General features: G+C 41.1%; 1 protein-coding gene and 1 pseudogene across 18 annotated transcripts in view; one reads left to right on the top strand and one right to left on the bottom strand.

Moving 5' to 3' along the window:
- The window catches only part of XRRA1 (X-ray radiation resistance associated 1), a 103,272-nt gene that overhangs the window by 28,579 nt on the left and 59,745 nt on the right, over positions 1–14,948 (top strand). For 12 of the 18 annotated variants that reach the window (XM_054524817.2, XM_054524816.2, XM_009246836.3 and 9 more), the window contains 2 exons: positions 12,963–13,091; positions 13,780–13,997. The exons of 4 other annotated variants lie outside the window; for them this stretch is intronic. In XM_054524817.2, coding sequence (XP_054380792.1) covers positions 12,963–13,091; positions 13,780–13,997 — 347 coding nt within the window. Of the gene's footprint in view, positions 1–12,962; positions 13,092–13,777; positions 13,998–14,948 lie in introns of those variants that run through there. 2 more of the 18 variants (XM_063728210.1, XM_054524828.2) reach the window with 2 other exon arrangements.
- Positions 144–12,477, bottom strand: LOC112135442 (large ribosomal subunit protein eL31-like; annotated as a pseudogene).

Below are 14,948 nucleotides of genomic sequence, written 5' to 3'. Positions count from 1 at the left end.
TAACAGAAGTCCAATTCAAAGTAGCTTAAACAAAATGGGAATTTATTGGTTCATGTATGTGAAAAATCATGAGGTCAATCTGCTGGATGCTTTGGCTGGATATAGGTGCACAGGATGTTGTCAGGTCTCTGCGTGCATCTCTATTTCTTGAGCATGTGTACAGCTTCTGTTAGTCTGTTACTTGTTCTGTCATACACATGAAGACATCTTTGTTTTCCTTGGTGTTGGCTTCATTCTTTTTTTTTTTTTTTGCAGTTTTATAACTTTATTTGATATAGTTGACAATCAGTGATTAGTTCTCATCCACAATGACTGTCTATAGATTTTTGAAAGTGGTAACAGGTACATAGGTAACCAAAGTATAGAGCTTATTTGGTGAATCTTCATCTTCATTATGTTCTCTGGACAACAGCACATGGATTCGGCATGGAACATTCCTTATTCCTTTGGCCCAGACAGCCTCGTTGAGCCTGGTATCAGTTGCGCACATCTAGAGTTCCCATCTCCTTCATGGCAAATTTCCGAATCTCTTTGAGTGCCCAAGGGGCACGTTTCTTGAAGCCCACTCCATGGATGGACTTGTGAATGTTGATGGTGTGTTCTCGGGTCACCACCTCATTGATGGCAGAACGGCCCTTTTTCTTCTTGCCACCCTTCTTCACAGGAGCCATTCTGTCGGGTCCTGGCTTCATTCTTAGGTAGGCTTTCTCTATGAGCCAGTCGGGCTGTAGACAGAAATACAAAACCCACTCAAGGTATCACAAATAGATGGTATTCATTGGTTTATTGATTGGTTTATTCATTTATTAATTCTTGGCAGGGAGAGGTAATTGGTATTTTGTTATGGAAAGTTTTTAAACACATATAAAATTAGAGTCAATCATAAAATTGACTCCAGGTACCTATCACCAACAATTATCACCTGACAATTATCAAGTCATGGCCAATCTTTGTTTCATCTGTGCCCCCATCACGCCCCCTGCTGGAATATTCTGAAGAAAAATCTCAGATGTATACAGCCATAAATGTTTCATATTATTTCATCTATAAATATTCCAGTATGTAGCTCTAAAAGGTAAGCACTCTTAAAAATCATACCCAGAGAACCATTATTCCACCTAAAATATCACCAGTGATAAAGAGAGGGAATTGGTTACATGGCTGTTAGAAGGGATGGAAGAGCTAAGTGGAGAAGAGGGGTATGGGAAGAACAAAAAGTAAGAAGAGTTGATAACCAGAGATCTGAAGCTGCAACACTGCTAAACTGAAGTCAACAAGTCTATATCCACTGCTGGGCTTTCAGGGAGGGTGTCACTGTAATTGTAGACCTGCTGAAGATGTGATGCCTCAACCAAGGCTGGAATCTCTGCCAACGCAGTTACCATGGTTAGTACTGCCATTGCTGTTGCACTATCACTGCTGCTGCTGCCAGAAATGCTATCAGAAGCCAAACAAGAGAGTTGCTTCTCCCTGGCTCTGGCCTTCAGTCTCTTATGAATCCCTTCTACTGGCAGTATCCAACAGTTGGAAAGGCAGTCTGGGAAGTGTAGTTAAGGAGATCACTCCAGCCCCCTACAATACGTAGAAGAACACAGAAGGAAGGGGTGAAGGCTGAGAGCAAATAGGCAGATAACTGGCACCATTCAACCCTTGGAACCCCAATATCTACCCTCCTGCTTCCCTCCATATTTAATTTCCATACAGCAATAGCAACTGCAACATGCGTTTACCTAACATGAAGGAACTCTTCCTCTTATACCAAAGACACTTTGACCATCTCCTCTAGAAGGATGAGACACAGTTCCATCAGTTACTGTAGCCATCGCTGGATGATATTATTTTCTCTTCTAAAAAAATTTATGGATATTTTGTATCCTAAAAACTAAGTTGTAAAGTCAATCACCACTAGCAGTTTAAGTGTGCATGCGAGTGCGCACACACACACACTAAGGAAGGAAGAAAATGCACATGAAAATATGCATAGTTGCTACAGTGATCTTTTCTTAACTGGTCAGGAGGCCATAGTGGATATTTGTAAATCCTTTTTTCCATCACCTATTTAATGTTCCTTTGTCCTCTTCCAGCACCTTGGCTGGTTGGAGTTCTTTAACTGATGTGGTCTTCTGAACCTTCACTTCTGAAGGGTCTGAGTCCTTTAAGGTCCTGCTTTTACTGGGTTGCTGTAGTCTTCATTAAAAGACTAAAAGACATGGAACTTCTTAGAGGAGGATAATACTCTAGTCCCAAAGATACTTTTTTTTTTTTTTAATCTCAAGGTGTAACAGCAATTATATTTATTTTTATAAACAGTATCAGTCACCTAGCCAGTAGAATGAGCCCCTCTTTGTCTGAGTGTTGGTTCAGTGAAATGAGAAATGCAAGTGGCTGGTAGCAATCTCGACTTCCAGTTCAGTGGAACCATGATTGTGTCTCCTGGTAAAAGTACCTCCTTAGGAACTAAGACCTGTAAATCAGAAGTGCCAAAAATTGTAGAATGAGAAGCAAAAATTCTGCAAGTGGACTATTAGATATAATTGTAAGAGGAGCTACTTTCATTTCCATTAATTCCTAGGCCCTTAGGTTGTAGTTATGAGAAAAACAGTATCAGTTTTGGTTTATGTGATATCCTATGCTGTTAAGTTAGGGTCCCAACTTCCCTAACTGTATCTAATTGGTATAGCAGATAAATCATCAAAGACTATTTCACTAGAGGATTCTGGGAAGATGATGGAGTAGGAAGCACCAAGAATCTGTCTCCTCATCTAGACAACAATTTCATTGGCAGAATCAGTCTGATGTAACAATTTTGAAACTGTGGACACAAATAATCTTCACACTCTATTAAAAGTTTACGTCTTCCAGGGGAAGATTTAGATGACAAATTGCAACTAATTTCAGTCAATTACAGCTTTAACCTGGTAGCAGCTACCCATCCCCTAACTCCCAATCTCATGGTTCAAATTTTAAACCTGAAAATTAGAATAAAAAATATATTCACTGGATAACTCACATGCAGCTTGCAGGAGCCAGGGTGGACAAAAAGATCCCTGTCCTCCAAATTTTAGAGATCTGTGCTGTGATCACTGATTGCTACTTCTGGTCATTGAGGTGCACACAGAGGCACACAACCATTGTTGCACACACACCCATCCACAACTGTCGTAAGCCCTTTCTGCTCCAGCTGAAGAGACTTCCAGGGAATTTAAAAGATTTCTTTTCTTAATCCCCATTCCTTTCCCCATCTTTTGGGAGCCAGACATTAAAGTCTAGGACATTCAAAAGCAGCTGCATATACAGAGGAAATTAGAATGTCACTACATATACCCAGAGAAATGCACAGGCTTAGAAAAGACCTGAGAAGAACTTACATTTACATTATCAGCCTGATCCTTGACAGAGAGACAGCCTGCAATAATCAAACATGAAACAAAAAAAACCCAGCAAACCCTGGTAAAGGGGAGAATCTGATTTCTAGAGTTACCATATTAACAAATTCAAATATTCAGCTTTCAACAAAAAAATCACAAGGCATACAAAGAAACAGAAAAATATGGCCCATCCAAAGGAAAAAATTAACAGAAACTATCCCTGAGAAAGGGAGTACTTACTAGATAAAGACTTTAAAACAGCTGTCTTAAAGGTTTTCAAAGAACTAATGAAAGATATGAATAAAGTCAAGAAAATGATATATTAACACAATGGAAATATCAACAAAGAGATAGACAACCTAAAAAGAAACCAAAAAGAAATTTTAAACCTGAAAATTAGAATAAGAAATGAAAAGTTCACTGGAGAGTTTCAAAGGCAGATTCAAGCAGTCAGAAGAGAGAATCAGCAAACTTGAAGATAGAACAATTAAATGTATCAAGTCAGAGAAACAAGAGGAAAAAAAAAGATTGACTTGAACAAAGCCTAAGGGACCTGTGGGATTGGGATACCATCAAGCAAACCAACCTATGTATTATGAAAGTCCCAGAAGGAGAAGAGAGAAAGCACGGAGAGATTATTTGAAGAAATAATAGCCTAAAACTTCTCAAGTTTGATGAATGACATGAATATAAACATACATGAGGCTCAGTGAACTCCAAGATAGGATGAACTCAAAGAGACCTCCACTGAGTCATATTACAATCAGACTGTTAAAAGACAGAGAGGATCTTGAAAGCAGTGAGAGAGAAGCAACTCATCACATACAAGGAATCTTCAATAAGATTATCAGCAGACTTCTTGTCAGAAACTTTTAAGGCCAGAAGGCAGTGGGCTGATATATTAAATATTTAAAGTGCTAAAAGAAAAAAAAAACCTGTCAATCAGGAATCCTACATCCAGCAGAAGTGTTCTTCCAAAGTATGGAAGAAATTAAGACATTCCCAGATAAACAAAAGGTAAAAAAAATTCATTACCACCAGTCCCGCCCTGCGTAAATACTAGAGGGAGTTTTGCAGGTTGAAATAAAAGGATGCTAGACAGTAACTCAAAGCTGTAAGAAGGAATAAAGCTCTCATTAAAGGTAAATACATGGGCAATTACAAAAGCTAGTATTATTGTATCAACAGTTTCTAATTCCCACTTGTAGAACATTGTGGGCAGGGAAGGCAAATCTGTATCCAAAAATACATTTATAATCTAGTAAAGAAAACTTGCTGCTGCTTTTTAAAGTCAACTTGATACTAGACAGCTGTATAATCCCTCTAGAAATGGTGCCGTATTAGGGGCTCAGCAGTGGCCTCTGCCATTGGCAGGTTGAGTACTCAGCAAGGGTCGTAACCAGATTTGCTCTGGTGAAAGGAAGTGTGTAGCCTTCATCCCTGCCACCAAGGGAAAGAGGGCAACTGACATTCATGGAATGGGTTACCTTATCTTCCTGACCACTGAGAGTCTCCGCCACAGGGGATAGTCTTGGGGAAACAGTCATATGAGACACAATCTTCACACTATCCATTCTGAGAGGTTAAGTCACATAATTTTTCTCTATACTTTCAGCAACTTTCCCATATTTTTTCCAAGCTTTGACTATTCAGCTAAACCATCAGCCACTGCCCATGAATCAGTATAGATCTGTATTTCTGGCTATCTCTCTGACCAAGCAAATGGCCAATCAGATACATTGCTGTAAGTTCTGCCTACTTAGAAGACTTCTCTTCCCCTGTGTTTTTGGTCACTCCTGTGTGGGGCTATAATATTGTAATAGTCGACTTTGAGAAGGTATCAGCATATCATGCTAAGTCATTTGTAAACCCAGCTAGAGGTTTTTCTTCCTGTATTAAATGGCCGCAGGACCTTAGTTAAGGGTTGATGGAGAGGTAGCGGTACAGCAGGAGTATGCACCATAGGAATCTGAGCCATATATTCCTGCAACTTTTCCAGACTTGCTGGAGCCTGATTTCAAATATTGCTTTCACTTGATGGGGGAGTTCTGTTGTATGTTCAGTTCATGATGAGTGGCTCAGGTTGCATGATCACATAGTATCCTGTGGTCAGGTATTTGGCCTCTACCAACGTGCACTAGTAAGCGAGAAATTGTTTTTCAAAAAAAAAAAGTTATCTGCAGAATAGGGCATAACTTTGCTCAAAAATGAATCTGCTATGGGTACCGAGAAAAGGCTGTATTCATAGAATGACCATGTACTTTATCATCCAAACCAGGACATATATGAGAGGGAAAAGGGACAGTATTAATAATTATTTGGCGATAACAGGTAAAAACTCAGGCTATCATTGAAATCCAGGATGTATGGTACCCTATCTGTACAGCACACCTATTTGCCATAGTCCTTTAGAAGCCATTTGGACCTGCTGAGTCATATGCCCAATGGAAGAGCAACTTGCATTACAGTTGGGACCTGTTGTAGAACCTTGCCTTGCTCTGGGCCTCACTCAAAACTAGCAGCCTTGTGGGATACTTAGTAAATGAGTTAGAACAGCACCAAATGTTTTATATGTCACTTCTAAAATCTAAAAAGGGGACGGGCACGGTGGCTCACACCTGTAATCCCAACACTTTGGGAGGCCGAGGCAGGTGGATCACTTGAGGTCAGGAGTTCGAGACCAGTTTGGCCAATGTGGCAAAACCCTGTCTCTACTAAAAATACAAAAATTAGTCAGATGCGGTGGCGGGTGCCTGTAATCCCAGCTACTCAGGAGACTGAAGCAGGAGAATCGCTTGAACCTGGGAGGCAGTGGTTTCAGTGTGCCAAGATCACACCACTGCACTCCAACCCCGGGCGACAGAGTGAGACTCCATCTCAAAAAATAAATAAATAAAATAAATAAAAATAAAATCCAAAAAGGCCAGTGAAACTTTGTGATTTTTTTCGTACAAGTAGTGTAAGATAAATAAGAAGCAAGGTACAGGATTATGTCTTTCACATTAGAAGTACATCACAACATGCTTCAGATACCTGGACAACAACAAAAAATTAATCCATATCATAGTACCCTGAATTTTGATGGGGGAGGGGGCTTAACTCCATCCTGCAACACACAGGTATCTTACTAAGGCATCTAGGGTGTTTGCAACTTTTCCTGCTCGCCAGGTCCAATCAGCATGATAATCTGTAGGATATCAAAATAACCAAGATCCCGGAGTTGATATGGCCCGAAGAGAAGAGGACAAAGGTGTACTGTTGTCCCTGTCAGGTGAAAGCAGACTGCTTTTGGTAGTTCTTATTAATTGATAAAGAGAAAGAAACATTTGATAGGTCCTTAGCTGTATCCACAGTGCCAGGGGCGTGGTTGATTTGCTCCAGTAAAAAGATTCCACACCTGGAATAGCAGCTGAAAGTTGGAGTCACCTCTTGATTAAGCTTACAGTAATCTACAATCATTCTTCAAAACCTGTTTTCTGTACAAGCTAAATAAAGGATATCTTCTTCACAATTTAAATAAACAAGAGATGTTAAACAGGGATGTCATAGGAATCATTATCCTTCCATCTTTTTAACCTTTAGTGATGGCAGTAATCTCTGCAATTACCTCAGGGATTCAGTATTGTTTTTGGTTTACTATTGGGAAGAAAAGTTCCTGGAGTTTCAATTGGACACTTCCTACTATAATGGGCTATACTTTGTTGCTCAGTAAATAAATGTGAGTGTTCTGCCAGTTGTTTAGTATGTCTGTTTCAGTTACACATTCAGGGTAGATTTATGACTCCACTGGGTCCATTGTGAAACAGACTTTGGCTAAATTTTCATTCTTCCATCTGACCTTTATGATCCCCCACTTTTGAGTGATGGTCCACCATGCCTTTCATATCCCCAGAGATTAGCACCAATTTGCAGACACTGTCTAGTAATCCTTACAAGGCCTAATTTAGCACTGTTCAGTAGAACTTACTACAATGTTGGAAATGTTCTATATCTGTGTTGTTCATAGTGTAGCTACTAGGCATATTGAGCTCTTGAGCACTTGAAATGTAGCTAATGTGATATAGGAACTGAATGTTCAATTTTATTTAAGCTTAATTAGTTTTAAGTTAAATGTAAATAGTCAGGAACTTAATGAGAGGCCATGGCTCGCTCTTTGCACAACTCAAATCACTTTTTGCCCACCAGATCAAGGGTTTTCTGGTGATCTACATCACTAATAATTTCAAATCATCTTAATTCAATTATAAAAATTGAAATTATTTGAAGCTAGTCTTCAGTCTCTGCAAGGTCCATACTATTTCTAGTGTATACGTCCTCCGAGGGTTTGGTTTTCTAATGACCTAACTTATAGCATGAATAGTCAGGCTTCTATTCTGTGGCATGCCTTGGATTCCGATTTTCAGCCCCTGGCCCAGCAGGGTTGTCAGAATCTCTGTTCAACTTCTCAGACTCTCAGCCACTTCTGGAGTCAGCAGACAGTCCTAGGGGAAAAGTGTTGCATGAACCCCTTTGGATTTCCTTCTTTTTTCAAATCTTAGCGCCATAATTCTTCACAGCTTGTTAGTTCCCAGGTATCTTAAGGCAGATTGTTTTTAAATGTATATTTTGTCTGGGTTTTCTAGTTTTTTACTCAGGGAAGAGTTGATCCCACATTATTTAGTTTGCAACACTATAAATGTTTCTATTTATTTTGGTACCTAGAGTCACTCAGTATGGAATCAGCTTAAGCTAAATTCCTGACTGGGTGTTTTCTGAACCACTCTGATGATACAGATTTGGGCTACAGTTTTGCAAGAGGACCAGTCTGCCCTTCCCCTTCTTCTCTGTTCACTCCAAGATGGTTTTCTCCTGGCTATGGGATAAGAAGAATGGGTTTAGTTTTGGTTAATTTCACCCTGAAGGTGTATCCCTTTAGGATCCGAAATTCATATAAAGGGTCTCTGATTAAACTCCCCACCTTCAGGGTACCCTGGGCTTTGATTCTCTAGCCCCATGATACTGTCAAACCATAGTTCAGTTTCAACAGGATTAGTATATGCCCTCAAGGCTTGAGTGGCTTCCTATGTTAAGTTTCTCCCTCTGGGTTTTTAGATTTGGCAAACTGCTTCCTTACTCTCTTCACATCTCTTATACATATTAAAATGATGGATCCACCACCACGGGGAATGGTGGTGTGTGCCTGTAGTGCCAGCTACTTGGGAGGCCAAGGTGGGAAGATTGTTTTAGGCCAGGAGTTCAAGTCCAGTCTAGGCAACCACAGCAAGACCCCATCTCTACAAAAGAAAATAAATAAAATGATGGATCTTTTTTCTTTTTATATTTTATTCATCATTCTAGTTGTTTTCAATGGAAAGCCTAGTTACATAAAATAAGGCAAGTCTCCCCCACCCTGCACTTTCATGTTCTTATATATGAGGGGGAGAATAAATGTATTCCTACCTGCATCAGAGTAGCAGTTGAAATCAGCACGCTTTGAAAGCTGTGGGTTGGCCAGGCATGGTCACCCACACTTGTAATCTCAGCACTTTGGGAGGCTGAGGCAGGAGGATTGTTTGAGTCCAGGAGTTTGAGGCCAGCCTGGGCAACGTAGTGAGACCTTATCTCTACAAAAATAAAAATAAAGCTGTGGGGCTCCAGACCAATACCATTGTCATTATTTTCTTCCCACTCATCTATCTAGATTCAGTATGCTCTGTGGGTTCCTTTTCTGCCAACCTCTTAAACGTTGGTGCTCCCCAGTCATACACCCTTAACCTACTATTTTTCTTAATCTTTATACTCTTTATTGGTGGCCTCCTCTCTTCGCAAGTCTTCTGAACTATAAGCCTGTTTAGCCTACTTATCAAACTCCTCACACACATCCCCATGCCAATAAGCCCTCCTTCTCGCTCTCTCCTCCTTTCTTTCCTTTCCTGGCCTCATTGACTGGCACTTCTTCCCATCTACTGTGTAGTTGTCCAGGCTAGAACCTAAGCATTAGCCCAAATTTTGGCCTCCCTCATTCTACACATACGTCAATCACCAGGTGCTGTGAATTGTACTTTCTAAATTCTTCTCAAACCTGCTCATTGCTGTTATCCTCCTGTTTGGTCCCAGTCTGCAGTTTCTTGCCTCCCAACCTATCCTCCTATCTGTCAGCCAGAGTGATCTTTCTGAAATGCACATGTGATTCTATCACTGCCCTGCTTAAAGTCCTTTAGCAGGTTCCCACTGTCCTAAAGATAAACTCCATTAATATCGCTCAAAGCTTTTCATGGCCTGACTCTGCCTGCCTCTCCATCCTCCTTTCTCTTCACTTTTTCCATTCATCATATACCTCATCTATTCTGAACTATTTGTGTCTCCATTTCTTGCTATTTTCTTTTTCTGGGTGAGTTAGGGGAATCATATTGACCCATTCTATCCGTAGACTACTCTATTGCTTGTTTTGAGCTGGAATCTGCTACTTTGGCTCTTTCATTAGGCCTACTCTCTTTCTGCTTCAGACCATACAAGTCAGCGTTCTCAGGCACGACCAGCACAGAGCAGAGGATGAATTGTTACCTCCTTTCTTTTAGTCACTATATTCCAAATAACGCCACCTGAAAGGATACTAGCTTTTTAGTAGCCACATCATAATCCCCTTTTACACACACACAGTTTGTTGAGCCATGTCTCCCTTATTCTGTGTGTTTGCACAGTTGGTATTCTGTATCTTAACACAGAAGCTGATCTGACATTTGTCCTAATGTAAGTACTTGCTAAATTTCATCTTGTTTGTTGCAGCCCTTGGTTCAGTCTTTTGAGCAATATTTTTAGCCTAATCCAAAGTCTTACAGTGTAAAGTAAAAGAAATCCCCCTTTACCATATAGATAGAGGATCTAGGCCCAGAGATGCTGAACACTAGCCGGAAGTCACACAGCAAGCAAAGCAGCAGCAGCACTGGAGCCAGAGCTCAGGGATCCTGGCCACCCTTCCCATGCATCTTCTAATATGGTACACAAATTCCCATTGCTGAATCCAACCACTGCACATACCCTTAGCTTCTGAAAAACTTTCATTAAATCTCTCAGATTTTAAGTAGTATTAATTCTGTTTGGCAAGAGAAATGATAATAAAAATAGCACCACTCTGAACAGCTGGAAACCCCGGCTTCTCCACTACTGACAGACTTTGCCACTTTGAAGAGCTTTTCTTCCAAAACTGCCACAGGAGGGGCTCGGTGGGAAAGCCTGCTGCTTTCCTCTGAAGCTAGACATCTGTCTTCTCACCCATCTGATGGCTGCCCCTCTATTTTAAGATGTCTATTTTAAAGACAAAAAATGAAACTTTCCCATGCTATAATTAGGGTGGAACTTTAAAAAGACAAAGTAGTGTAACTTGTCATAAGAGACAAGACAGCGCCAGCTTCTGCATTATGGAGCTTAAGAGGAATTTTTTAAAGGCTTATTTCTTAGCTGTTTCATATTTCACTAGAGTAAAATAAAGATTGGCCAATCAACTATAAATCAACACAGCTGCTGTGCACTGTTCTGTAATAGCTCTCAGATAGAGATTAAAAATTCAATGTACGAAAGTTGGTCCTTCCAGAAAGAGGAAAGGGCACACCCGTGACCTTGAAATATTATGAACTATAAAAGCTTCCTGCCTTCTCTGTTAAGTGTCTCTGGTCTTTGGACTTCAAGCCTGTTCCCCACACTGCTGCCAGGTCTCTTTCTGAAAGTTTATCTGACCTGTCCCTTTTTCCAGTCAGAACTGTCATAATCTATAGAAGTCTGTCAGTGTTAGGATACAGAAAAAAAGGCAAGGGGGAATTGATTGTACGAACGTTGGGGAATCTCACAGCCATGCCTGAGGGTCATGCTGAACGTAGACCCTGAGCACTGTGGAGCAGCCTGGAAGTTCTGTCTCTCAGCTTTCACACCTCCTCCTCTCTCTGACTTGCCACGTTTTTCTTTACAGGTGGGCTGCCTGTGTCTTTCTAGACCCCATGATGGGAAACATGGCTGCCTATAGCTTCTAATTATGTTACAGAGCCAGCCATGAAGAGATTTTTTTTTTCCCTGTTCTCTCTTTTTCACATTGGTTAAAAGCATGACAATTCCCTCTCCATTCCTCATGGTTTTGCTTAAACATTGCCTTTCCCGAATAGGCGCCTTCCCCACATACTTCTTTTGTAGTGTTTGTCTCACCGCAGGCTGTGTGTCCACCTACTCCACCTAGAGGGGAGGGATGTGTTCTTTTATTTGTAGTCTCAGTACCTGGCCACGTAAATATATGTTAAAGAAATTCATGAGTGTGAATGAACAAATTAATTAGTAATACATTCATTTAGAATATACACTCTCTAAATTCACCTGTGAAATATCCCTGACTTCAGGTATACATTACTGTCCTAGCTTTTGAACTCACTGCCAACCTTTGTTAAGCCCTCTCTAGCTCAGGCATCAGCTCCCCCTTTCATTTCCCCACCATTTAATCCACATGGGGCTAGTAGAGGTGAATGCGAAAGGTGTGATTTGGCAGTGGAAAGGGCATGGGATTTGGAGTCAGGCAGACCCAGGTTCTAGTTTGAGTCGTCCCACTTTCTAGCTATGAGACTTCAGGTAAGTTGCTCTGAGCTTCATTTTCTTAATCTGTAAAGGAGATAAATAATACCTATCCTTGGATAACACATGTAAAACACATCGCACAATGCCAGAAATGCAGTAGGTGCTAAAGAAATGTTTGTTTCCCTTCCTCTTGTTGTGTGTGTGTTTGTGGCTTATATATGTGTATACTATATGCATTTGTGCCAATGTGTACTATTTTGGTGTGTGGGTGGCACACAGTATGGAGGGAAGAATGAAAATGTTATTTGCGTCATCTGCATGTGTGGAAGAGAGTTACCTAGGTCTCATCTACCTGGAGGACACAAATGAGGTCACATTAATGGCGGTACTTAAAATGCCACCACTTCCTGCCCACCCCTGTAATTCAGGGCATCACCCCCATAAATCTCACTCTTAGGTATTTCTGGGAATCTTCAGAGAGTTTGAGTTTAAGAAGAAACTTCTCCACTCCTTACTCATGTGTTCATTTTATGAAGCCACTTGAGAAGAGAGCCCCACTGCAGCCAGGGGTGGTGCCCTCAACCCACCCTACTTTACCCTACTAGGTGGCAAAGCTGTGGTCTATGACAAGGGCATTGTCTCCTAGTGCTCCCATAGTTACCAGTCTACTAGGTGACATAGCATAAGAAGGAGTCTTCCTGAGTCAAAATTGTGCAGTGATCTGCAGAATGCTCCCTCCAGCTTGGTCATGCCTCTTTCACCTGGCATTTTCTATAAGCACTACCTATACAGTCTCCCACCCTGCCCTAACCTGGTCTCAATGATGTATGTAACCTTTCTCCATACAGAAGACGATATGGTATGTATAATAGTGTTTGGGAAAGGAGAAGGTGGGGAAGGAATTATACTTTCTGTGCATTCCTATGGGGACCTCTTTTGGGCACTAGAACATTCCTAAGCTGGTTAGTCCTCCTAATTGATTCCCTGTCCTCCATGGCTTCCTGGGAATGGTGGAGTTTGTCCCTTGACCTTGCTCATTACTCAAGATCTTTGCACTCACAGGGAGGCATCTGTAACATCGCTGACAAGCAAGAGGTACATCCTGAGGTTCCCAGCACTGGAGACACTGATGCTGGATGACAACAGACTTTCCAACCCCAGTTGCTTTGCCAGCCTGGCTGGGCTCAGGAGGTAAAGCCATAAGCCTTTCTCTGCTGGGCCTCCTCTAATCCCCAGGCTTGCTCACACTCTGAGTGCTGTTCTGGAAGCCAAAAGGTTTGGGTTTAAAGCCTAGCTCCACAATTTATCTCTACTGTGTGGCCATGGGTAAGTCATTTCTCCCCTCTGAGCTTTGGCTCCTCCATAAAAATGGCCATGAGTGAGGACATTTCTGATCACATGACTGAATTAGAAGCAGCAAAGAGAAAGGAAAACAGGAAGAGATTTTACCCAAGATAGGATTCGGACCCTGACAGTAGAGACAGAAAAATTTTTTAAAATAATGAGAATCAGAAAGAGAAATTTGATTCCTGAGTTCTAACTGAAGTAAAGAAAATAGTGGCATTTACATTGTTAAGCTTTACTTCTCTGGAAAATTTACTTTGGTTTCAACTACCATTTGCTGAATACTACTTTGTGCCAGGCCATTTACATATTGCCTCATTTAATCTTCACAAGAACCCTGAAAGGTTAATAAATATTATCCCCATTTTAGAGACAGGGATATTGAATCCCAGAGAGAGTAAGTCACTGGCTCAACATCACACAAGAGGAATAAGTATCCAAGCCTGATTCCATGTTTTTTCCCTAAAGTTGCTTGGTAAACAATCCTGAGGTATCATTATTGCTATGATTCTGTATTCACTTTCCTTAATTGAAGACTGAAGAAGTTAAGCCTGGATGAAAACAGGATTATCAGGATCCCATACCTACAGCAAGTTCAGCTCTATGACGAGTCAGTGGACTGGAATGGAGGCAGGGGAAGTCCCCAAAAAGAGCCCCAATTCATTCTGCAGTCCAAGCCAAGGATGCTTGAGGACTCAGATGAGCAACTGGATTATACTGTACTGCCCATGAAAAAGGATGTTGACCGGACAGGTGAGTGACACCCCTTGTTCCGGAAATTCTAGCCTCATGGTGGAAATACACTTCTGAGAGTTTATTCTGAAAGTCTCACTTGGTCATGGTGAATATCACGAATTGAATTTGCTGATTCTTTGTCAAGGATTTTTGCATCTATGTTTGGGAGATGTGTTGGTGTATTGATTTCTTTTGTTACAGTATTCTTGTTAGGATTTATAATCAAGGTTATGCTTGCCTGATAAAATGTATTTTGGAAGTTTTATTTCTGTTTCCTAGGAAAGTTTATATACTATTATTATTTTATCCTTAAATTTTGGAAGAATTCACCACGAGACCACCTGAGCCTGGAGTTTTCTTTGTAGAATGAGGTTGAAATTATGCAACTTTAGAAGTTTGGAAGAGGTGCTCCTGACACCTGAAATTTAGACCTCTGGGGAAGCGGTGCAGCTTGGCTGCTGGTGTCTCTGAGCTATGATGGGCTTCATGTAGCTGAGACCCAGATCTCTGAGAAGAGGATACTGGCCAGCTGGTGCTGGTGCCTGTGGAGAAGTCATAGTGAAGCTAGTTTATAAAAGTTGGAAAAACTGCAAACTAGATTCAGCTACTGCTGGGGAAAGACTTGCTAGACTACAGCAAAAACAAAACAAACCAAAAACCAGTGGCATTCACAGGAAGCACAAGCAGTCAGGAAACCCATGGGAAGCAGATAGGAAGAGATAAGCCCCTTTTTCCTCTTCCAGCTTTGCAGTCTCCCTTTAGCACCACCCATATTGTCAGAGTCTAACAGGAAACCAGCAGTCAAAGCAGAAATACGGTTTTGAGAGCCTCAGCTCCAGCATTCTAAAGCAGAATAAAGAAAGATAGATTTCGAAGTTAAAAATAATACTAATAACTGGCCGGGCACAGTGGCAGTTATTTTGGGAGGCCAAGGCTGGAGAATTGTTTTGAGGCCAGGAGTTTCAGGCG

This window comes from Pongo abelii, chromosome 9 (genome assembly GCF_028885655.2).
Source record: "Pongo abelii isolate AG06213 chromosome 9, NHGRI_mPonAbe1-v2.0_pri, whole genome shotgun sequence".
Lineage (NCBI taxonomy): Eukaryota > Metazoa > Chordata > Mammalia > Primates > Hominidae > Pongo > Pongo abelii.
This window is presented reverse-complemented; position numbering and strand designations above follow the sequence as displayed.